Source organism: Pinus tabuliformis, chromosome 1_2, assembly GCF_031772625.1.
Source record: "Pinus tabuliformis cultivar Carrire ecotype Pingquan chromosome 1_2, CPIR1, whole genome shotgun sequence".
Taxonomy (NCBI): Eukaryota; Viridiplantae; Streptophyta; class Pinopsida; order Pinales; family Pinaceae; genus Pinus; species Pinus tabuliformis.
The window spans coordinates 561,662,357-561,688,465 of record NC_142298.1 but is presented as its reverse complement, the minus strand read 5'-3'; the positions used below and the strand labels follow the sequence as shown (position 1 = coordinate 561,688,465).

At 40.2% G+C, this 26,109-nt stretch overlaps 1 protein-coding gene across 3 annotated transcripts in view; it reads left to right on the top strand.

Annotated features, from left to right (window-relative positions):
- LOC149206839 (ferredoxin-thioredoxin reductase catalytic chain, chloroplastic-like) overlaps positions 1-14,334 on the top strand; it is a 225,414-nt gene extending 211,080 nt beyond the window's left edge. Inside the window, exons 6-7 of one of the 3 annotated variants that reach the window (XM_089395596.1) lie at positions 13,392-13,519; positions 13,790-14,334. In XM_089395596.1, coding sequence (XP_089251722.1) covers positions 13,392-13,519; positions 13,790-13,820 — 159 coding nt within the window. In that variant the 3' untranslated portion in view covers positions 13,821-14,334. The remainder of the gene's footprint in view (positions 1-13,391; positions 13,520-13,789) is intronic. The other 2 variants (XM_089395598.1, XM_089395597.1) reach the window with 2 other exon arrangements.
- Positions 14,335-26,109: the final 11,775 nt, after the last annotated feature.

The following is a 26,109-nucleotide window of genomic DNA, read 5'->3' as shown; positions in this document are numbered from 1 at the left end:
CAAGGAGCCAATTAACTATCGTTAGGATGTAGGATCAACAAAACTTGAGTCTAAATTCCTTAACTTCTTCAAATTAGTGATCATAGGAGTTGTCATAGGTTTACTATAGAAAATTTCTGCAAAATCTTGATCATGTATTTTCCTTGACCAAGATAAATCTCACTGGGTTTCTGCCACACTTCAAGTCGCAAGTAATAGTGCATTAGTCCAAGATCTTTCATATCAAACTCAGCTGCTAGTTCCTTCTTGCATTCACAAATACAATGCTCCACATTTGTTATTAGTAAGTCATCCACATAAAGTAATATGATCACGGGTTCATTCTTTACCACCTTGATGTATAGATTTGGATCAACAGAACTTTTGATTAAACCAATTCTTATTAGATAAGCATCCATTCTAGCATACCAAGCTCTAGGGGCTTGTTTCAAGCCATATAGAGCCTTCTTTAACCTGCAAACATGTGTTTCCTTGCCATGCACTTCAAATCCTTGGGGTTGCTCAATGTAGACTTCTTCATCAACTTTCCCATTCAAAAAGGTTGTCTTTACGCCCATTTGATGAATGCTCCATCCCATAGTAGCTACAATAGAAATGAGGGATCTAATGGTTGTGTATCTAGCTGTTGGAAAAAAAGTTTCTTCATCGTCATTTCCTTCTTGTTGAGAGAATCCTCTTGCCACAAATCTTGCCTTATATTTGTCAATACTTCCATCAACTGCATGCTTGATTTTGTACACCCACTTGGAAGTCATAACTAATTTGTCTTTAGGTCTAGGAACAATTTCCCAAACATCATTTTTCATTATAGATTGGTATTCTTCTAACATTGCATTCTTCCATACTTGATGTTTGCCTGCCTTTCCATACGTGGCAAGTTTTGCTTCAATAAGTTTGTTCATGTGAGCTACATAACATGAATATCTCTTGGGTTTCTTGTGCTCTCTGAATATCCCTTTTTGTTATTGCATGTCCTTCGACTTCTTGTAGAGTTGACCTTAACCAAGTTGGTCTTTTTCGAGTTTTTGGAATGATGACTGGTTGTACGGGTTCACTTGGTCCTTTTGGTTCTTCATGATGATTAGTTGTAGATTCTAGAGGATTTTCTTGCCTTGAATTCTCTTCATTGGGAAAGATAGGTTCTTCTTCTTCATCAGAGTCAATGGGGATATCCTTGGACTTCTTGTATGCAATGATTTCATCGAATATAACATCTCTACTTACTTCAATATGACGTTCTTCCTTGATGTAGACTCTATATGCTTTGGATGAGGTGCTATATCCAACAAAGATACCTTTCATACTTGTTGGGTCCAACTTCTTCCTTTTGTCCTTGGGAATGTGAATGTAAACATGACATCCAAAAATTCTGAGGTGATCAACATTCAACTTCTTTCCTGTAAATGCTTCTTCCGGGGTTATGTCATCAAGAATTTTGTGAGGGCTTGTATTTTGTATGTAGAGAGTTGTCACAGAAGCTTCTCCCCAAAAAATTTTGGGAAGATCTTGGTCATGTAGCATGGCTCTTACACACTCTTCAATGGATCGGTTCTTCCTTTTGGCCACACCATTTTGTCAAAAGGCCACAAGTTCTTTATAAGTATATTCTCCACTATTATTTGATCATAGGGTCTTGATCTTCCTTTTTGTTATGTTTTCCTTGAACTCTTGGAACTTCTCGAATACTTCACCTTTAGATTTGAATAGGTATATCCAAGTCTTATGGAATGACCATCTATAAATGTTACATAGTAATTATGACCACCAAGAGACTTCTCTGACATAAGTCTACAGGCATCAGAATGTAGAGACTTCTCTGACATAAGTCTACAGGCATCGGAATGTATTAGTTCCAAGGAAAAATTTATTAGGTCCAAGATTTCCTTGGATCGTGTGTCACTGCTAGTGAATGGTTTCTTCACATTCTTACTAAGGGCGCATCCCTTACAGACTCCTTCATGCTCTTCTTTTAATTGGGCTATACTAGTAATCATTCGATTCAATGATGGCAATGTCTTGAAATGGAGATGAACATACCTTATGTGCCATAATTCACAAGGATTGATGTTTAAATGTACTAGTGCTTGAGGAGGAGTTATAAGTCTATACAACCTCCCCTCACGAATCCCAATAGTCCTTGCATTTTCTATACTTGATCCCTTTGCCCAGACAATAACTTTGCTATCAACAAATGCTACCTTATCTCCTTTATCTTCTAAGCAAGAAATAGAAAGCAAATTCTTTTTCAAATGTAGAACATAGAGGATGTTGTTGAGATGAATTTTCCCACCAGATTCCATCTAAGGAGGTAGATTCAATGCTTTGACCGAGTAGTTATTCTTGTCTCCAAGTTCCACTGAGTGAGAAGAGTTTCCCTTAGATAGGGTTTTGAGGTGACCACGTTCCCTTGTCATATGTCTTGAAGCTCCACTATCGATTACCCATGCATTATTAACTTCAAATGACCCTGTAAGAGCAGAATAAAGACTTACATCCTTGACTTCTTTAGATAGCTTGGAGATGAACTTACTAATGGATCCTTTAATGGAGTTAAAGAGACTCCTAAGAGTCTTGAGATCGACCTTCATGTATTTTTCCATTGGAGAGGGAGTGAGAAGATAGCTGCTACAAGAATGTCTTCAATCAAAAGTGCCAACAAGATGTGATCTTTAAGCTTCCTTCCTTCACCTTAGCTCTGATTCCATGTTGAGAAACCAAAAGCGAGTAGATAATGATGATTTCTCTTAACTTGATAATTACTTGTGAATATTTGTTGGCTTCTTATTAATATTATGTTCTATTCATCAAACAATTACCAAAAACATTAAGATCATGAAGAGACAAAGAACACTCAAAAGTTAGGCTCCAAGCGAGGGCAAAACCCCACAAGGGTGAAAACCCAAAAAGATCCTCTTCTTATAGAATTAGATCAAAGTGAGATATCCAAGACCCAAGACCAAGATTGCCACAAAGACCCAAGTCAGCCTTCCTTCAAGTCTCCTCCAACCAAGTCAAAGTCAACAAAAGTCAATGCTGGTCAAACTTGTCAAATCTGGTCAAATCACAAAATTTTGGACCTGTAGTTTGGACCTGAAGTTTTTGGTCCTCTAATTTTGTAGAGTTGCCCCAATACCTTTGAACGTGTGAACATAAACAAGCCAAAAATCCAAATTTTCTCTCCCCTTTGACTTTTCTTCTCTCTCCCTTGACTTCGCTATCTTTCTTCTTGTATTTGACATAGAAATCGATGAGTGAGACGAGAGAGTGAATGAGGTAGAAGTGTCTTGTATTTATAGCTGTCCAAGGGGTTGAATGGCTACCTCTTCTAGGCTAACTTGTCTAGGCAAGGTCTACTTGGTCTTGTGGATGACAATTTGACTTTTTGACCAAATGGGACTTTGACTCAATTACATTTCTTTGACATAATAATTTTTCATTTGACTCAATGAAGAACATGAAGTATATGCTTTGACTAGAAATTAAATAATAATAATGAATGTAATAAATGAATATTGTAAGTACATCAATGATACATTTGTATTACATTATGAAGACTCACACTAGTTACATTTTCAACACTTCCAACCCTTAAGGAGAGATGACTTATCAAAGGTCAACCCTTCAATTCATAGGTGTTTATGATAGTGGTGGCAACATAGGGGAAATAATTCATGGCTAGGTACCATGGCCATGGGACTAGATGATGGAGGTCCATCATCCTAAGTGTATAGATGTATGGAGGGAGCAATCACTGAGGCATGAGTTACCCCTTTCCTTGGCCTACCTTTTCCACCCATCTAGTGCGTCTTTTACTTCTTTTCGACAATGCTTTGATAAGGAGGAGAGCTTAGTTGTCCAAGCTTGTTTTTAATGATATAACAATTATTTACCCCTTAAGGATGAGTCGGTTTCTCACTCATCGGGGATGGGACATGCAAGAGTTCCTTTATTATATGATGGAGCATCTTGTTGAAATTTGGATACAATGTAGAATTTCTTATCATGGTAATTAGTTGTGATTGATATGCATTCTTTTTCTTCGCATTTAATTTGATTAGTTATGTCATCAAGCAATTACACATTAACCAAATATAGAGATCATAATGCACAAGAGACAAGAGACACCAGAAGTTAGGCCAAAGCCCAGGGTAAAACCCACAAGGGGAAAACTCGTCAATCCTTTCCTTATAGCTTCTTCATCAATAAGAAAAATCCAAATCACATCTAACTGACTAGAAGGTCCAATTGCCAAGTCAGCCCTCCACCAAATCCAAGCATGAAATTTGTCATATGATAGTCCATAGGTCTTGTTCAAAGGATGTCACTTTGTTTGTCTTCAACCAGCCTCAAAAGCTTGTGTTATTATAGAGATAAACATCATGAAAGCTTGTATCAATACCACAGAGAACTCACATTATCATAGCAGGAAGCTCGCATCATTATCTTAAAAAACTTGTATCATCATTACAGGAGAAGCCTCTTTGAAATTCGCATCAACATATACGTCTAAAACTCGCTCTCAAACTTCAGGAAACTCAGATATCATAGCATTGTTTTAGCCTCAAAGGAACTTGGATATTTCAGAACTTACTAACCTTAGAAACTCGGATATTTCCGAACTTTACTTACCTCAGATTACCACACCACATATCCGAACTTGTTTTCTCCGAAGAGAACAAATTGGATACCAAAATGTGGAGCATAGGTGCCAATATATAGTTGTTTGTTCATGTCAAGGGACACGTCCTTTGGGTAGGCCGACTTGGCAATTTGGAGAGACATGACATCTACAAAATTTCAAATTTTCTTCTTTTCGTAGGGTCACAAAGAACATGCCCTTTGATTTTTTTCTTTTGACCAAAATAAAGCATAAAGAACATGCTTGATAATAAAAATATAATAATAATATTAATTTTTGTTTTTGTTTTTACAAAAAATACATATTAATATAAGTACAATAATTATGAAGACCAAACATGTTAGAAAATCGAAAAGGCAAAAAGATTTTCTTATGTTGATTATTACTTGTGCAATCTTAGTGTTCTTATTAACTTCTTTATGTTCTTCTTTTATCTTTGTTTCATCAAGCAATTACCAAACGCAAAACATGGAGATCAATGGACACCAGATGTACGCACTCAGCCAGGGCTAAAACCACTTTATAGGGTAAACCCCAGTTAGAACTCTTCCTTCGGTAGATTCAAATTGAGATAGACCAAAACACCTTACTCCTCCACCAAGTCAGCTCTTCCTTCTGATAGATGATCTCTTGCAAAGTTACCAAGTGCTAGCTTCTCAAATGCAGCTTCAACTGAGAATTTCAACCCCCAGCTTTAGAACTTTGGCCCAACTTTAAGACTGCAATTTTGATCTTAGCAACTTCAGTAGCTTTAGCCTAGCAGCTTCACAGCTTCGATGCAGTTTTCCAACTTCAGAATTTCGTAGCACATGAGAGAGAGAGAGACCCAAAAACTTTGCTTCCCGCTTCCTTCTTGAACTTCGCATTTTTTCTTCTCCCAGCTACTGCGATTCGAACTTGTGTGAGATGTGTTTCCAAATGAGTCGAGTTGCTCCAATATATAGTGAGTTTGTGAGGTTGACTTGTCCTTCCTTGAGGCCGACTTGGTGGAGGGGGCCTAAAAGACCTATTTTACAATAAAATAAATTTCTTTCTTGACAAATAAAGCCCAAGAAGGGTTCTTTACATTATGACATGGACAAGGACACTTGACATAAACCCTAGAAGCCTGCAATGGAGGCTTTGACCTATAAACAATTGACCCAAGCATAGAACCCATGCCTTAATGATCCAGGTGGATATTGGTGGCCACCTGCCAGGTCCACCTGGACCCCCAACATTGTCTTTCTCAGCATTTTCAGTTTCCTTAATTGTAGCACAGTTTACTATTTTTAGCAGTTTTTCGGGTCCTGAACTTCCGGAGCCATTTTGAGGCCCTAAACGACGTTTTTTTGGAATTCTGGGGCAACCGAGCCCTAATGTTGCCTCCCAAAGTGGTAGTACTCGGATAGATCTTTCTAACGAGCTATCGTACGCGTCAAACGGAGATCGTATGCCAAAGTTACGACCCCGGGAAATTGATGTACCAATTTACCCAAACGGGGCCCACAATTTGGCGTTTCATCTTCTAGGGTTAGGTTTCGGTATGTGAAGGGTTTTCCATTGTTTCTCAACAATAAATAGGCCTTCGAGCCTCATTGTAATACAGTTCAGAACAGTTCAGAGGCATGTAGCCATCACATCTCTTCTCAGAGATAAGCTACCATCGCCCTAGCTAGTTGATTGCCATTTCTGTTTGTAAGCATATGTCAGTATTTTCCATTAATGAAATGAAGTATTATTTCCGCTGCATCTTTGTGTATATGGTTATCTCTGTAATTTGTTGCGTTCCTGTTTAAATTTGGATCAGTGGTATCAGAGCGGTCTGCTTTTTCTCTGTTTTTCTTTGCATGTCCCCAACAAGGTCGGGATATAAGGAGTTAGGGCTTGAACTGGTTGAACCTTTGCAAGACCAGCCTCGCAAATCCCGACGGCCTCCCATGGCGGACGAGAAGAAAGACGAGGGGGCAGGAGATCCCATCAAAATCTTGCTCGAAGAAGCGCTCGAGCGACAACGGAACGCGATGATGGACAGCTTTGCGCAGATCCTTCAGCGGCTACCCAGAAGCGGCGCATCGGCTTCCAGCAGCTCCTCTGGAAACGCCACACCCTTTAAGGTACAAGTTAATTTTGAAATCCCCATATTCGAGGGTCAGATAGACGCCGATGCTGTAGATAAATGGTTAAATCTGCTAGAGGGTTATTTTTCTGTTCATGAATTTTCGAGTCGGGAAAAGATTGTTTTTGCTCTTCTCAAAGCAGCCCCCCACGTCAAGGACTGGTGGGAAACCTACTGCGAGCAGAAGGATGAAAGTACTGGCTCACTATTTTCAGCCGCACCCACCTGGGATTCGTTCCGGGATGCCATCAAGGAGCAGTACTACCCTGTCGGAAGCTATGAGGATGAATACATAAAGTGGACCACGCTGCGGCAGGGAAGGGACCAAGATGTGCCGGAGTTCACCAATATTTTCCATACCCTTCGCACAAAGTTGGGTATCAAGGATTCGGAGCAACATTTGATACTCAAATACCGTGGCTGCCTGCACAAGTACATCCAGGAAGAAATACAGTTCCTAAACATCCCCTCGCTCGGCGCAGCATACCGGTACGCCGTCAAAGTCGAGGAGAAGTTTAAACAAAAGAAGCGAGACTTTGGATCTGCGAATCCAAAGCAGGGGAAAGGTGCCCCTAAACCACAGAACAAAGGACAAAGCCAAGGCGGGACAGCCCAAGACAACCAGCTGAAGCTGCAAGCAAAGAGCAACGCCGCGAAGCCGAGAAAGGACACTGGAAAATGGTGCGAGTTCCATAAGAGCTCCACTCACAACACAAGTGAGTGTCGGGCCAAACAGTCACTGGTGGCTGAGATAAAGGTTTCAGAATCAGATGCATGTTCCGACTCTGAGTCAGAACCCGATAAGGGGTATGAAAAAGGGAAGCAGATCATTGATGCGGATCCCAGCGCCACTGTTGCTACCGCAAAGATCCAGAAAAATGAACCCGAAGATCCAGAGGAGGAGGAGCGTCTCTTCCACTCCCAGATGTGGGTCAAGGGCTCCCCGATACAGTTCATTGTTGATAGCGGGAGTCAAAAGAACCTCATTTCGGCAGAGGTCGTGAAGCGGTTGGGCTTACCGACCACAGCACATCCACAACCATACACCATTGGGTGGCTTTACCAAGGGCGAGATCTTCGCGTGAGCCAGCAGTGTCGCCTTCCATACAACATCAAGCCCTTCACGGATGAGGTATTGTGTGACATTGCTCCCCTTGAAGTTTGTGATGTATTACTAGGACAACCATACTTGTGGAAGCGACATGCTGTGTATGAATCAAGGCCCCGTGCTGTTATTATTACATTGGGAAATAAGTTGTTCAGGATACCAGAGGTACCACCACCTGCCGCCATCTCTTTGATTACTGCAAAACAATGCAGTAAGATCATTTCCAAAACCAGGAAATTTGTTTTCCTGATGATACGCCCTCAAGGGAAGAAGAAGACAGTGGCCGCGGCCTCCAAACGAGGTCCCTCTGCACGGCAGCTACAAATGGACAAGATTGTGGAGGAGTACAAAGACATCTTCACCTCCCCGGCAGGGGTTCCTCTGCACTGTCAAGTCAAGCACTCCATTGATCTGACCCCAGGTGCGCCGCTACCCAATGGACCAATTTATCGGCGCTCCGTTCTGGAGAACAATGAAATCAAGAGGCAGATTCAGGAGCTCCTACAGAAAGGTCACATCCGTCCGAGTTCTTCGCCCTGTGGGAGCCCGATAGTGTTGGTACAGAAGAAGGATGGGACGTGGAGACTCTGTATTGACTATCGGGCGCTGAACAAGATCACTGTCCGTAATAGGTACCCGATCCCGCGGATTGATGACCTCCTAGACCAACTAAAGGGGGCGAAATATTTCAGCAAGATCGATCTGAAGTCAGGATATCACCAGGTACCAATTGAACCCTCAGATGTGTGGAAGACTGCCTTCAAATCCAAGGAGGGCCTCTTCGAATGGTTGGTCATGCCTTTCGGATTGACGAATGCTCCTGCAACCTTTATGAGGCTAATGGATGACATCTTGCGGCCATTCACCAACTCCTTTGTAGTAGTATACTTGGATGACATTCTGATCTTCAGCCAGAGTTGGGAAGAGCACCTCCACCACATCCGACAGGTTCTCCAAACACTGCGGCAACACAAGCTATGTGCCAATTTGGAGAAATGCACTTTTGGCATGACCGAGGTCCAGTATCTGGGATACATCATTGATGAACAGGGGGTGCATGTCGATCCAGCCAAGGTCCAAGTCATTCGGGATTGGCCCTCTCCAACCACTCTAACAGAGCTCCGCAGCTTTCTAGGTCTTGCCAACTTCTACCGCAGGTTTGTGTTGGGATTTTCTCATATTTCTTGGCCCTTGAGTCAAGTCACCAAGGGCGGGGCGAAAGCAAAATTCTTTTGGTCTGAATCTCAACAAAAGGCATTCAGGGAGTTGAAGGATCGCCTCTGCACGGCACCAGTGCTCGCGTTACCAGATTTACAACAACCATTTGAGGTCGAGACAGATGCCTCTGACTATGCTATTGGGGCAGTCCTTACTCAACATGGACATCCAGTGGCATATCACAGTGAAACACTTTCAGACACAGTCCGGAAGTACCCCACTTATGATAAAGAGATGTATTCCATTGTACAGGCCTGCCGACAATGGAAGCATTACATTTTGGGGAAGGAAACGGTCATCCACACAGACCACCGACCTCTGCAATTCATACAGACCCAAGGGAAATTGCAGAATGATCGCCATCAGAAGTGGTCTACATACCTGCAACAGTTTCACTTGAATATCAAGTATAAAAAGGGCAGCACCAATAATGTTGCAGATTGCCTCAGTCGACCACCGATCATGGCGCTAACCACCGTGCTCAACTCTTGCGGGCACGAGACTTCTGATTGGCCACTTCTCTACAAAAGCGACCCAGAATTCGGCCACACATACCAGACACTCTTGGAGGGTCGGCAGGTTGCAGATTTTCACCTCCAGGATGCCCTATTATGCCACCTCGGTCACCTTTGTGTTCCTTCAAGCGAGCGTGCCAAGATGATTTGGGAAGCACACTACAGTCGGGCTGCTGGGCATTTCGGGGTCGAGAAAACAGTGGCAGTACTGCAAAACTATTTCTATTGGCCGAATCTTCGACAGGATGTTGGGAAGTACATCCGATCATGTACTGCCTGTGCCATTGCCAAACCGACCATTAAGAAGCAAGGCCTCTATACCCCGTTGCCTACCCCTAGTCGACCTTGGGAATCCATCTCCATGGATTACATGTCAGGCCTTCCTTCCACTAAGCATGGAAATGACTGTGTTTTTGTGGTCGTCGACAGGTTCTCAAAGATGGCCATTATGATGGCCTGCAAGAAGAATATCACAGCAGAAGCCACTGCTAAACTCTTCTTTGAACGAGTGTGGGTGCACTTTGGGATCCCACAGTCTATCATCTCAGATCGGGACAGTCGGTTTCTCAGCACATTTTGGTCCAGTCTCTGGTCAATGCTGGACACCAAACTCACGAAGTCCACAGCCTTCCATCCTCAAACTGATGGCCAGACAGAGGTTGTCAACAGGATGATTGTGCACATTCTGCGCATGTATAACTCAAAGCATCCACGCACATGGGACGAGAGCCTCCCCTATGTTCAGCACAGCTACAACCGAGCTCTTCACAGCTCCACTAGCCATAGCCCTTTTCAGGTGGGTTTAGGATTCCAGCCACTATGCCCCATTGATGTGGCCATGCCACTTGCAGCTACTCACATGAATTCAGCTCATGTCCAGTCCGAAACAGATAAGGCCACCAGCTTCATTGAGCGCATCCAACATATTCGCCAGCAGGTCCATGACATTCTTGAGAAATCAAATGCCAAGTACAAGCAGCGACATGATCAACACCGGGTGCCACACAAGTTTCAGGTGGGCGACAAAGTCTGGTTACATTTGCAAAAGGAACGCCTTACTGGAGCCTATCGGAAATTGAGACCACTTCGATATGGTCCTTACACCATTACTAAGGCTATGGGAGACAATGCATTTGAGCTCAGCATTCCCCCATTCCTTGGCCTGCACCCAGTGTTCAATGTGGACCGCCTTCGGCCATACTTTCCACCATTGCTAGACACATCCGACATTGCAGAACAGCTCAAACCCACAGAATTAAATCCAGATTGCATGGAACAAGCTGCAACTGATCGGATCATGGACACACAGATCAAGAACACTCGCCAACAGCATATCCAACTGTATCGAGTTGTCAAAGCAGGCCAACTCCTTCAGCAGGGCAAGTGGCTCACCAGGGAACAAGTTCAGCAGAGGTTTCCTCATCTCATGGAGGAGCTCAACGCAATGGGGACCATTGCTTCCTAAGGGGGGAGGAATGATCCAGGTGGATATTGGTGGCCACCTGCCAGGTCCACCTGGACCCCCAACATTGTCTTTCTCAGCATTTTCAGTTTCCTTAATTGTAGCACAGTTTACTATTTTTAGCAGTTTTTCGGGTCCTGAACTTCCGGAGCCATTTTGAGGCCCTAAACGACGTTTTTTTTGGAATTCTGGGGCGACCGAGCCCTATGTTGCCTCCCAAAGTGGTAGTACTCGGATAGATCTTTCTAACGAGCTATCGTACGCGTCAAACGGAGATCGTATGCCAAAGTTACGACCCCGGGAAATTGATGTACCAATTTACCCAAACGGGGCCCACAATTTGGCGTTTCATCTTCTAGGGTTAGGTTTCGGTATGTGAAGGGTTTTCCATTGTTTCTCAACAATAAATAGGCCTTCGAGCCTCATTGTAATACAGTTCAGAACAGTTCAGAGGCATGTAGCCATCACATCTCTTCTCAGAGATAAGCTACCATCGCCCTAGCTAGTTGATTGCCATTTCTGTTTGTAAGCATATGTCAGTATTTTCCATTAATGAAATGAAGTATTATTTCCGCTGCATCTTTGTGTATATGGTTATCTCTGTAATTTGTTGCGTTCCTGTTTAAATTTGGATCACTTAATAAGTCAATTTCTTTAATAGTAAAATTTCTTTTTCTTTCTTTTGATAAATATATTACATCATGACTCAAATACAATTATGAAGATCGACACTAGTTACATTCTTCAACAAAAACTAGTTACAATTCCAACACATCTAGTGCTCAGGAACCGGGTGATGGCTAATGAGGGGGGTAGAGCTCATGCTAGGCTTTTGCCCATGTGCTAATCAATGTATCTGCCATCTTTTGCATTTTAACTTTTTCTTTCCTCTTTTGTTGTGGCCATCTTATGCTTTTATCTTTCTTTTAGTTGCATCAACCTTCAAGGCAAGTTTTCTAGCCCTGACTCAAGGATGTGGATATGAGGGTGCCAAACAATGACAACAAAACCCAAAGGATGGATGTGAAATCAAGGGAATGACGAAAAATGTTAAGAACGGAATGGTTATGGACACTCTACTTCAATCCAAGTTTCCCAAGTAGTGCCCCTCCTATAACCCTAAGGCCTCAGAGGAGGTCCCATTGGACTAGGACTAAAGACTGAACCCCCTGGTAAGGTGAGAGAATAAGTTTACAGTCAAGATCGGTCAATCAGCCAGATCACCCCTTTATTCATGCTAGAATGCCCAAAACATTAAGTAAAACAACTTGATTGCAAAATGGTTGAAGTCCTTGCCAAGTAGTGACCCACCTTCCTTCAAGAGGAATGTCGGATGGTGAGAGGTGTCTGACTGGTGTAAATGGCAAAGAAATGTGTCATATCATCATAACTAAGCAATGAATAGGGCTGTTGGTTGTCTCGTTGTCCAGAATAGGAGAAAATTTTCCTCCTGTGGGGTTACCCACTTTTGTTGGGTAACAGGGACCATTCTGGAGTGCAAGAAATGGGCTACTAGACAAGGAATCCTTGACTTTTTTGGATTGGGCTAAAATGACAGTTGCCCAAAGCCAACAAGTACGATACCCTATAGTAGATTAAGAGAAAATTTCCTCAACTGGCAGGAGAGTTGTTGGGGACCAACAACTCCTAAAAGGGGAGGTTTGGTCCAGAATAAAGAGTGAAAGACTAAGATTGGGAGAGCTGCATAGGAAATATTCAACCTAAGAGCGTGTTGAATTACAGGTGCATGCATAATAGTGCCAGCTGTATTGTGCCTCTGGAACAGCAGATCATGTTGTGCTATGGACATGCACATGCCTTTTAGCTAGGCATTGCACATGAGCTTAAGGTGTCATGCAATAAGTAGTGATGTGTAGGCATGGGTACTACTTTGATTCTAGGGCACAGCCAGGCATACCTAATGTTGATGCACGCAACTTGAGGATGAGCTACCGTGAAAAGGTGTCATAAAGAAAGCTCAACCATCAAGAAAGGCCACTTTTTTTCTCATGGTCTCTTTTTCCTAACATGTGTATACTAGATCAAGATATGAACAGATGGGATGTGAACCGTTATGTCTCGTCGTATTCCCTTGCATTGTAATACTATTTAAATTCTGCCCTTTGAATGCAATCGTGTTAGAGGTGGTTGGTGGTAGTTTAAGTTAGTTCTTGAATTGTAGAGCTTCATGCCATTCATAATCTTGCTGTATGTTCATCTCTGTTAATGGAAGGTCAGAGTTTTCTGGCCACATTCTTGCACCAATAATGTATGCTGTTCCATGAATTCATTTCTGTTTGTCTGATTGTTTAAAAGATTCGTTACCATAGTCCAAAGTCTGTGTGAAACAGTTCTTTCTGTTTGTTGCTGCGGTAGCACTTAATTCTTTTGAGCCCAGTCTAGCATGGATTACACACTCTGTTATCGGCAGGTTAAGTGTTCTCTGGCCTGTGATTAAAGGCCTGACACGGGAGGAGAGGTGCTTCCATCTCTAATGATCCTTTTCTTTATGTTGCCGATTTTTGAAGTCGTTTAGTACTATCTTTTTGTTTGCATGTATGTCTTCAGAATGATCAGGTGAAGGTTTAATTTAGCCATTCAAATTGTTAAAGTGAACTTGTTAAAAGTAGTCATGAGATCCAATTAACAATGAATATGCTAATATAATGCCAAATGGATGTTGATCTGCTTTCTGTTTTCATCATTATATTTTTGACTAATTAAGAGGATATCCTTGGTTTTTTTTCAGACGATCTCTTCGGAGGAGATTAAGGATTTGACAGCAAAGTTCTAAGTCGCAGAAAGCTATATTCGTTGTTATTATTGAAGCTCATACAATAGATATTGGTTCTAAGTTATTATGTAAGCTTATTGGATTTCAAGAATGTTCTGCGCAATAGCAGCTGTAGATGTATAGATCGTTGGGTACATTAAGGCAAACGATTGTCTGTATTTCAGTTTGTGGAATAAGAAGAAAGAAATGATTATTAGAAAGAAAAAGGAAAAGGAGCTTCAGCAAAGAAATCAATCTTCTGAGTTTTTTCTCGTTTCCCACTACACTTTGTGCCAATGTATTTTCTGGTTACCTTCATTTCTTTAGAGGGAATGGGATCAACATACATTCTATGCTGCTCGCTTGCACAAAATGTAAGTTAAAAAATTGTATTGGAGGTTCCTAAGACGTTGTTTCCATCAAGGAAGCCTTTTCTTATCATAAACCAGGTTATATTTGTTGCCATGTCATGTATGATTGTCCTGTTAATGGCATTTTGGTAACCAGTACATTTTACTTCTTGTTGATCGGTCTCTTTGTCAACTTAACAACAAATATTGGGAGACAAAAATAATTGATTGACTAGTCTTCTAAGAATTCTTTGGTTAGATCAACAGGTGTTTTGTGCAATTAAAATCCACAAAGACTGAAATTTAGTGGACAGTAATTGAAGAAACACGAGTGTACATGTTTTCTGCAAGTGATAAAGCTTTCTATTCCTCTGACCTTCAGAAGTTTGACGGCAAGAAATACTAATGTACCGTTGTTTATGAAACACTTCATTTCCTGCAAATATGTGCTAATGAGTTATCATCTCTTTATTTTATTCAGGAGGGATTATCTCTTTATTTAATTCAGGAATATAATCATTTATTTACGTCAGTGTGTATGTTCATCATACAGTAAGCATATCAAATTCTTAACTGAAATTATCGTATGTCGGATATAGAGAAACAGAAGATTCGAACATCAGGTTAACTGTGGGACCCATCTTTCAGGACTAATAATGGCCATGCATTCATATTGATTTATGCACAATGAATTAGAGAATGTAGATTGCTATGCAGCCAGAGTCTTTTGTCCATGAAGTAACATTCTATTACTTGCTGCCATGATAGGTTTGTTGGCAAAAAGGATCTGTAGACTGCTTCTGATGTGACTAAACAAATGAACAGGATCTTTAGAGTCCCATCGGTGATACAAAAATTTCAGTAACAAGAAAAAGAGAAAAATGCATTTGGTCATAGAGAAGTAATGCTGCTGCTGAGATATTAGGTAGGAAAGGGAGTGTCTTTGTTGTTGACTGGCTGATTGGCTGATTTCAGGTGCTTTTTAATCTGACAAAAGTGGCCCATCCATTTTAGACATGCAATGCTTGTGGAAATGAATGTAACCATTGTCTTAAAGTTGTTCTTGAGATTATTGAATTTCCTTATCATCTTTTTGCAGTCTACTAATGTGACCAAGATCATTGAGGTTAGACTTTGCCGAAATTTTAGGTTAGCTTTAATAAGGTTTAGGTCAGAACAGCCATCTGTTTTACCTCCAAATTGGGGTTAGTTGCTAATGTGAAAATGTGTATTCTAGATGAAAGCCTTTCGGATTAATCACATCATTAGGATAGGCACAATCATTCCCGCTCGTCAGCTCTGGCTCAGCATGCGGAGAAATCCAAACACCATGTCTGTATTGAGGATTCCAGAGTCATTGCTAGGGTTGATCATTTCCACCATAGGGAGCTTAGGGAGGCGATCAAAATTGAAAGGCGTGCTATAAATCTCAACAGAGACGATGGTTGGAAATTAAGTAAAAGTTGGATTCCAACCCTCTCCTTCCCCCGCGCCCCTCTCCCCCTCTGTCCTCCGTGTATTTGTTTTTCCTCCTGCCCCTCCCCCCTTGTCCTCCGTGTATTTTTTTTTCCCTCCTTCCCCCCCCTCTATCCTCTATGTATATTTTTTGCCCCGCCCTTTTTTCTTGATATTTTTTTTTATCTTATTTAACTTAATTATAATAATTCCCAAACTCCTAAGTACTCTATTTTAAATAAATTCCCTCCTTTTTTGGATATATTGTTAGCATATATTATCCCTTATCTTTATTCATATTCTAACCCTATTTTAACATAATTAATGTATACTATTAAGCTCTTAATTGCTTCAGTAGCGTATAAGATTTTGTGTCTATCTCTTAACTCCTCTCCTCTTCTCCTTTCTCTTTATAGTATATAATAATTTAGGTCTAAACTTCACTAGTATTTAATATTCTTATAATCTCCTAATAACTGTCGTTAGTAATATTTATAGGTTGTTCTTAAGCATCTTCTTAATGTGGAGTATTCTTAACAATACTAATTTATAACTAAATTTATAATAATAAATATTTACTAATTTATAACTAAAATTTATAATAAATAATTCATATCCTGTGTAGCATATTTGAATCTTACTCTTAACCTTATAACCTGATTATTAATTATATATAACAACTATTTTTATCTTATTATTATGTAATCTCCCATCCTCTTTTTATTAAGAACTTATTTTAACTTTCTTAACAACTTATTATTATTATTACTAATTTACAATAACTAAAATATTAATAATTCATAACTAAAATTAGAATATTAAATAATTCCATTTTACCTTTTTTGAATTTCTATTTACCTATTCAACTAATCTCTAATGGCTAGTTTTTTCAATTGTTGACCCTAGGCTATGATACATCTATGCTATTTATTCTTAAAGATTGTATGATTTTTTTCACCTTGTCTTGAGGATGAACCACGTTAGTTGGTTCGAAACGTCGACCAAATCCTAATGATGTGATTAATCCGAAAGACTTTCATCTACAATATGGATCACAAAAGTCTCAAATCTAACAATGTGTATTCTGTTTTTAGTAGTGCTTGGAGTTGCTTTCATATTGTGTATCAGTATCCATGTTAACTTCATTGCTCCCATTTTTTAGAGATCTGCTTCAAGGGGAATGATTTTCTCTAGGTGTTGGATGCCTTCCAACTTAGCAGTATTAAGAAAGATTGTTCCTGTCTTTCCCACACTTTCTTTGGTATAACCTTCTTTGAAGATTTCCTTTCCCAGTCTTCTGCACGTGCATAGAAGGAAAGAGGACAAAGATAATGGGGAAAAGGAGGAGGAAAACAAATGGGAGTGGCATGGAAAAGAGGAAGGTGGTTGGATTTATATCATAAAGAGCCACACTCGAAACTTAGAAATTGGTGCATGAAAGGAAATAAGGAGCCAAGCTAGAGAAACAAAGTAAGAAGTCATTTCTGTTGGAGTAAATATGGTCTGCTCTTTATCCCGAGATAGATCAAGAAATGTTAAAATATGTTATTTGTGATATGTTTATTGCAATAGAATGAATAATTTATTTTATTATTTTTAAATATTTATATATAATGGGTTAGTTTGTGGTGAAGTGTTTTGAGTTTCATTTAAGAGTTCTTGAGGTTTTGAGTTTTATTGGGGTTTGTTATGTAATTTAGTTGATGTCTTTATTGAATCAAGTGTTGTAATCAGTGTTGACGAGTTTATATTAGGTACCATTTACAAAATGTGGGAAAGTGTCGAGCGGTTTCCCCATGAGGTTTTCCTTGAAAAATTCATCAATGAGACACCATGGAACATGGATTTTCTTATGATACAAACGTATCATATGAATATTGTATTTAACACAAAAGGATGGAGATAGATCAAATATAATAGGGTTTGCAACAATGCATTATTATATGTCACACCTACACTTTTTAGTGAAAGTTCCACATAAAAGGAAGAATAAATTGCTACCCCCATTAACATAAATTTGGGGTTTTAAATGAACCTTGTAATGAAAATATTAAAATAGTAAAAGCATATGCCATATCACACTAAGTTAAAAGTGTTTTCTAGCAAAGATTAATTTACATTATTTTATTAATAATAGTTGCTAAATTAGGTTAATATAGAATTACAAAATGAGAGTTAAAAATAATAATGAAAGATTTATATCCAAGTGTGTGTGTATATATATGATAAGATGATTATATTTCGTGTTTTGTGTATTATTTGACTAGGTCTAATGGCTAAGAGCTTGTGTTTCTTCCTAAGAGGTCATAGGGTCAAGTCTAAAAGGGGGTTGAGTATATATACTTCTGTATACTTTAATAATTAAATTGCTACAAAGAGGTGGGTCCCTTGTCTAACTTGGCCATGACCTTAGAAATTAGTGTGTATATTTATATATAAGTTTCTATAATAGATAACTTAAGGTTATTCAAAGTAGTGTCGTTGGTCCCTTGTCCCATAAACAAGGGGGCTCATACACCAATTTGGTGTCTAGCTTGGCCATGACCTTAAAATTAGTGTGTGTGTGTGTGTGTAAGAGAGAGTTGTTAACTAGATAATTTAAGGCGATTCAAAGTAGTGCTAATATAAAATACTTTGTATCTTAATAATGTGTATCATATCTCGAGATTATATTACCAAGACCTTAACCAAGGTGAGGTTTATATGTAGTTAAATATTGCCAAATAAAAATGACACATAATAATCTTTGACTTCTATAGATTGAATTCAATGATTATTGCACCCAATTTCTTGAGATTCTATTGGTTTTTGAATCACAACTCATCAACTTGGATTTTTCTTATGAGGCCCATCGTAAACCTCAAATTTACTTTAATGTCTATTCAAATTTGATTGTAAAAGTCCTTGCATTAGTGCAAACCAAAATTCATTCTTGATGTTGTTCCAATAGTTGGAGAAAATATTGCTCCAAGTATTTTTCCTCACAACCAATGTGGCACTAAAGATGTCAAAAGTATGCCCCATTTAGGGGGCTTAAGCTCAAAACCTAAAACCAAGGTTTCACTTTCATAACTCCTAATAGGATACTAGTCTCAAGAACCAAGGAGGACCATAGAAACAAAGCATGCACATAAAGCAATGAATCAGCCACTTCATACAAGAATATTGCTTTTTGTATTAGCAATTTATATAGATGACTACTGTGTGATATGGGTTCAACACTCTTCCCACAATGCTATTGGATAAAGGTTCTACATTCTCCCTATAGCGCTGTTGTGCTTCCCCTTTTATTAGTGCACCAATCCAAAACAATAATGAAAGTACATATTCTATCCCAACTATAAGAAAATCCCATTGCACCTAAGTACTTACACCTAGTATAACACAAAATAATGACGAGCACTACTCTTAATACTCCCATCCCCACATCCAAAAAAGGAGCTACCATAAATAGGGTCTTAGTAGTTAGATAAATTACCTAGACCTTAATTTTGTGATAAGCCCTCCTCTAGGTCGCATCACTTAGCCTGAGGCTAAAACCCCTAAAAGATAATGGACATTAAATAAGTCATTTTTCCATAGTTAAAGTCAACCAAAATCCTCACTTGGGGTATTATAGGGTCTACATAGGTATGGACATTTAGGTTTGAGTACTGGATCATTTTATTAGAAGATCAAATATGCACAAAAGTTATAAATCATGTAGGTTTCTCTTGACATTTGATTGATATTAGTGTCGCTCCTAGAAATAGATCACACAAAGGTGACTCAATATACTTTGCATCTCACTATTTGAAATTGTTGAGAAATGTAACTAGTATCAGTGTTCATAATTGTATTTGAGTCGTGATGTAATATATTTGTGAAAATAAAGAAAAAAATTATTTTAAAGGAAAAATTATTTAAGCATGGGTTTCATGCTTTATTATTTTATTTCTAGGTCAATGCCTCAATTGAAGGATTCTAGGGTTGAGTCATGAGTCTATGTTCTTGGCATTATGGTCAAGACCCTTACTGGGCATTTTGTATCAAAGAAATGAAATTATTTTGATATAATTAGGTCATCTTCTCCACCATCAAGTCAGTATGCCCACTTTTCATGTTGGCCTCAAACAACATCTTCGAACAACTATAAATAGCAATATATTTGACCTCTTGTGAGAATCATTCATCCATCATTCGATCTGCAATTCTAGAGAGAAGAAGGAAATGTGAAGTACAAAAGGAAGTGCTTATCCAATCACAAGAAGCCTAGCGAAGAAGACAAGATGTCTAGCAAAGGAAAGAAAGTCTGAAATTTGTCATATTCTGCCACACGTGCATAGAGACTGAGATAATTGTAAGGTTGAAGATGCAAGTCGAGCTTCAAGATTGCAAAGAGGGTTGAGACCCTTGTTGACTCATGTTGAAGAGCTGATGTTGACTATGGAAGATTTGACTAAAGTTTGACTTGTTATCATGGGACGCTGACTTGATGGATGTAGGAGAGTCTTTGTCTTGGTCAAAAGGTCTTGGTTGTCTCAATCTGATTTGATTTTAAAGAAGAGAAGAAGAATTTTTGGGTTTTCTCCTAGGAGAGGAGTTTTTCCCTGGATGATTGCCTACATCTTATGTCCTCTTTGGTGTTTGTAATCTTCATTGTTTGGCATTTGTCTTGATGATAAGAATAAAATAATTGAAAAGAAGAACTAATGAGAAATATCACATGAAAGTGTCAAAGAAAGAGAAATCAAATTGATAAAAACCCTAACTATGTTGCTCTAAAGATTTCTCAACATAAACCACATATATTAAAATACCTAATAATATTATTTGTGTTGCTCTTATACTTTAGCTAATCAGTATGGGCCCCAACATGAATCAATTAGTATGATAATTGATGATATTCCTACAACTATATTGTTAGAAACGATCCAATAATATTAGAATGAACATTTAATCAACTATATCTAAGAATCACGTAAATCATCATTTTCAAGTGAACATGGTACTATTGTGAAAACAATGTTAATCAAATTGAGGTCTAAGTATTATATCAAAGACTCATAAAGTGCAGGTGTTGTAAAATTATTCTTATAAATTGCAGGTTTAGATATTCCCTTTTTTCTATTAACTTGGAGTAAAACATTGTGCTTGTTGGGGAAAGTAACAAGTTTCGCTCTTCATAATTTGTACCATTATGTATTTTATGTAAAAAGCAAAAGAAAAGTTTTTTTTTTTAGTAGATAGGCATGTTAGTCATGCTTTTAAGTTTTTGATTCAAGGAGTCAAAGTCCTATTTTAGACCTATTGTAAAAGAAAAAGAGAAAGAAAATTTTAAATGTAAATTTTGGGACAGAAACTTGTAATATTCCCAAATGGAAATATTAAGTGTAAACAAAAGCATGCACTATGAACAAGAAGTAAATTTAACACACATCCACAAATTACAATTATGCACAAGGAAAAATAACTTGGATAAAATTGGGTACCAAATGAGTGGAACAATGGTACTTGAGCTTGTTATAGCAAGCAATGACAAACCCAGGTGGGAGTAAGATGCCCACAAGCTACAATGACTCAACCCAGGAAATCTCTGCACTGCCCTAGAAAATTTGGACATTGTTGTTGAAGGGAAATGGAAGCACTGGCCTCAAATGTGCTCAGAAAAAATTGAAATTTTAGCTGGAACCTCTCCTCAATAAGCACAACCAAACCCAAAAATATCTAATGGAACAAAGTGGTGGAAATGGTCCTAGAGTGAATTGTGCCCTTCTCCAATAATTTATGTTGTTGACTGTTGACAAGAATACTGATTTATACTCAAAATATTGCTAAGAAAATTATGTGAAATTAACTTCGAACTCCTCTCACTAAACCCTCAAAAACCCAGAAAGGGTTTGGGCAAATTTTACTGACCACCCCGAACCCCAAATTTAAGCTCACTCCTCCCAACTGGCTGCCAAATAACTCTGTTGTTATAGGGCATAAAAAAATCCTCCAAAATTTCTGCAAAATTAGGAGCAAACTCCTTGATGCTAGTCCGACAAAACCCATAAATGTTTGGGGCTAATTTTGATCTCTCGGGTTTACCCAAATTTGGTGCTACACCCTCCTCTACTGGTTTTGTGTCCCTCTCAAGCTATTGCTGCAAATTTGGCCCAGTTTCCACCCTTCAATGGTTGTAGAATTCTCTGCAAATTACTCCCAAAAGGTAAGAGGGAAATCCCTTAACCTTTCACAACTCAGCTAGCAACAACTCCACGAAATTCTGCCCAATAAAAGACTGTGCAAGCCCTAAGAATGTTGAATTTGGTTCTCACCGGAGCAACAATATCTAGCTCTTAAAATATCCACAAAATTTGGTCCAATATCAAGAGACTTTCTCCTAAATTCTCCAACTAAATTTTCCCTTGAAGACCCCTTAACCAAGCAAGTCGATTTTTGCCACTGCGTCCTCCTGGAAGTTTGAACTAGCTAAAGTATGGTTGGAAATAACCCACAATCTCCAATAAGCTCTAAAATTATCTCCTAGGGTGGCACTCTAAGTCCACCGAAGAAAGAGCTAAGATTTCCATCCGCAAATCTCTTTGTGCTAAGCAGCACTGGTAGTCTTGGCTAAGCATCTCAAGAGTACTCTAAATTAGCAATTTAGTTTGTCAAAAAGCCCCCAAAATGATGCCTCTTCCTTCGATTTATCTTTGCTGCCTCCTTTTCTCTCCTTGTGGGCCCCACCAATTCGACCTCCTTCTCCCTAGTTTGATTTTCCTAAGGGGATCAAATTCCCCTTTTGAGTGACCTTCCCACCCACTATCAATTTAACTTTTTCATTTTCTCTAATATTGAGGGTCTCCATCTTTCCAAAAATTAAGTGGGGACTCCCTCCACCCACTTTTTCTATGTTTCATGCCAAAATATTTCCCAACACCCAAAATGCAAAAATAGACATTCTTCTCAACTAAATTAATTTAATTGGGTACATTACAGTCCTCTCCACCAAAAATTGCTTGTCCTCAAGCAATGCTTGAACAAGCACCCTCTTGATCAACTAACCCCAATAGTCTTTGCACAGAATACCGAGGTCCAAAATGTATCACCCAACCATCCCTGATCTCTACCCTTTCTTGCCAGGATCCTAAGCCATCCTGGTCATTGTGAGGTATCCTTGCTCTACTCGTTTTCTAGATTAGCATAGGCACCAAACGTCCTCTACATACCACCACTAAGTACAACATCATGGTAGTATAAAATCTTGATCATCTCCTTGTGTAACTGCTCTACCGAATAGCCCCTCTCGTGCACTACAGGAGTGGACTCCTGAAGATGCAATCCAATCCTGCTAGGATTGAACCCTCGTTTACCTGAGCTTCTCCTGATCTCCTCCTGCTGATCACCCTGCCACATTGGTGAAGTTCCCCACACCATCAACAAATCACTAAAACCCAATGGAAGATTTGGATAACCTTCCCCTGTAAAAACCAACTCACCTCTACGGGTAGCTAAACTGCTAAGCCCTACTATGCCAGAATCCCAAGCTAGTCCAAAAAGGGTTCCACCATGTTGTTGTTGCGTCACTTTGATCGTGACGGTATGCCCATCACGCGCAAGTTGTATCCTCCTCTCCTGGTACCAGGTGGAAAAATATATATGGAGTCCTAATGCATCTTGCCCAAGTATGTCACGACCTACCCATCCAACACTCACTCTAATCCGTAGCAGCAACAAGGAAAACCAGCCTTGCCATGCGACAAAGGCCTCAACGCTCCCCCGCATGCAAACCAAGTGGGAGTTCAGTCATCCTTTGTCCTGCTTCCACTCATCATAAAACATAGTGTTCAATCAACCAACCAAATCCTTGGATCCCACAGTCAGAACGACTATGACATAGTCTTGATAGCCACTGGCACCTACCTATACCACATCTTAGGCCCCTATGTGCAATCAATATATGGACTCCATACATCACGAACCAAACTAGTGTGTACAAAACTGCCCTGTGCCGGCCATACCATGCAGTGGGATCTATCATCTTGCCTCCTGAAAGCGCTCCCCAATACCGCTTGGATTCTAAACATACGCCTGCATGTAAGGTCCACAAATTGTTGTAGATGCTCTTGAGACACCTCAGAATGTCTCGCCCAAAGGGGGTCATGCCTCTCCCTGAGTGTGGGCTCAAGGGTGGTGCAAGTGTTACCTTTGCAGAAGATCGGACTACCCCCAAGCCTTCATCCACCAACCCGCGCCTTGACCATATGTCAGAACTAGAAATCCTCTCTCCCAATGTACCATGTTCCATTCAACTGTCTCAGATGAACCTCCTAGGTTTTGTTGCTCTCAATGAGAGCATCAAGAGATGATATCCAAGTCCCTTACACCAGTGTGCAATGTTGGAGAGTGATAAAGGGAAGCTCACGGTCCTCCCTATGATCAACTCACTCTCCAAATCTGAGTGTGCCAAACCCAATGGAGTTCATGATGCCCTCGTAAGGAGATCTCTCTGGTGGCAACACCCCAACAACCTGATGTGCATCATCATGCTCTGCTGCACACAAATACACACCCCTGCACTCCTATGCATAGCCATGAACTTCGTGGCACAACTCCATGCACCACTAGACACCAACACTCAATGACATGCCACCATGTACCATAGGGCATCCCACATGTGCCCATGCATCTACCACTTTGCTAGTACACCCACCACGAAGTGATCTACAACGCCTTATCTACCCAGGTACACCTAAGTGGCCCAACTCCTCACATGCAATCAGGCATAACGCTATGGTATTGAACCTCAGTGGCTCCATTGCCCAATACATCAATGGGAGAGCATTGTCTCCATATGATGCCCTGTCTGGTGGCCTGTCGATGCCACCTCCTCCTACTAACTCCTGCTAGAGTAGGCTAATCACCCTGTGATCCCACGCTCAATCAATATGCCAATATGACTCGTGAAATCTGTCTTCTCTCCTGTCCAACCATCCTGTCACTAGTGCTGATGTATATTTATAAATGTGGATGTGCCCAATCATCAGATCCATCATGAAGCTACCAATGTCACCCACCGACTCTATGATGTGATGGGAAACCCCACTTGGATCCCAACAACAGTTTGGCCCTCGAGCCCCTCTGGTAATCCACATCCTCTGCTGAAATCTGGTCATGGATGTACCACCTAACCTACTCCATCAGGTTCTAGCTTAGCACCCCTCGCCATCCAATCCCAAATGAGGGATTGGATGTACAATCTCCTATTTATCGGACAAGCACTCCATGATGACGTTGTACCCCACTCAACCCAAGCCATTAGCCCCTGCTGACTTGGTCATCCCTTATGATTTGTCTAGACAACTCTGCCACTCTCAGTGAAATGCTTAAGGGTAAGATAATAATGTTGTAGGCCTTGTCATCATGCCTCTAAAGCGAATTGTGTTGAAATCCCAACGTGTGCTCTCTGCCCTGTCCCTTGTCAATGTCTAGCCTAAAGGATGGTTGCACATCCTCCTCCATCATGGCCTCAACTTGAGCCTCCAACTACTCCCCCATCGACAACCCATGATATAAAACATTTTCACCAGTCAGTTGTAGGTGACTGTCATCTGACAACTCTGTCATAAATTTAGGTGCCTTTATACCTATCGACTCCTCATCAACAATGGTGATGTCTCCCCACAGCTCATCAACTTGTTGTGCACTATTATCACCTAAAAACTCGATTACGCCCCTGGATACCTCACCAATGGATACCTCGACAATGAATGGAACCTCCTCAACGGTGGACACCTTTGTGTCTGTTGGCACCTCGTTAATGGATGGCCCTATGGGTGTATGCTCTACTCTCTCCTCCAAGGGATCAAATGGTGCTATCAAAGAGGTATCCAACAATGATGACTCCTGCGCCATACTGGAAATATCGATGTCCTCCTTACCATCCTTTGTGTCCACATACTCAACCTCCTCCTCAAGCTCCTAACATCTAAGGCCCAGTCTCCACCAATAGAAATGCCCCCTGATCTCACCTTCCAACTGCCCCCCTGTACATGATGATCCAGCCTCTCACCTATGCTTCTCCTTCTCCGGCTCATTCAAAAAATGAGGCATGGTACGATGGTCAAATTGGCCATATTTATGGATGTTGTACTACTGGGTTATGTGTGCACGTGCTTGGCTTCTCTGCTGGTTATTTATCATTTGTTGCATCCCCTCTAAAATATGTTGGTTCTGCCTCATCAATTGTTGGCTCTGCCTCATCAACTCCTCCATGATTCCCGGTGTACTCTTCCATTTTTGCATCCTTGGAGTGTCCATAAGTTCACCAATCATTGTGGTTGTGTGTCTAGCACCTCCATGATCTTTCTAACTTCCATACAATGGGACAAGATCAAGCTTTGATACCACTGTAATATTCCTAAATGGAAATATTAAGTGTAAACAAAAACATGCACTATGAACAACAAGTAAATTTAACACACATCCACAAATTACAATTATGCACAAGGAAAAGTAACTAGA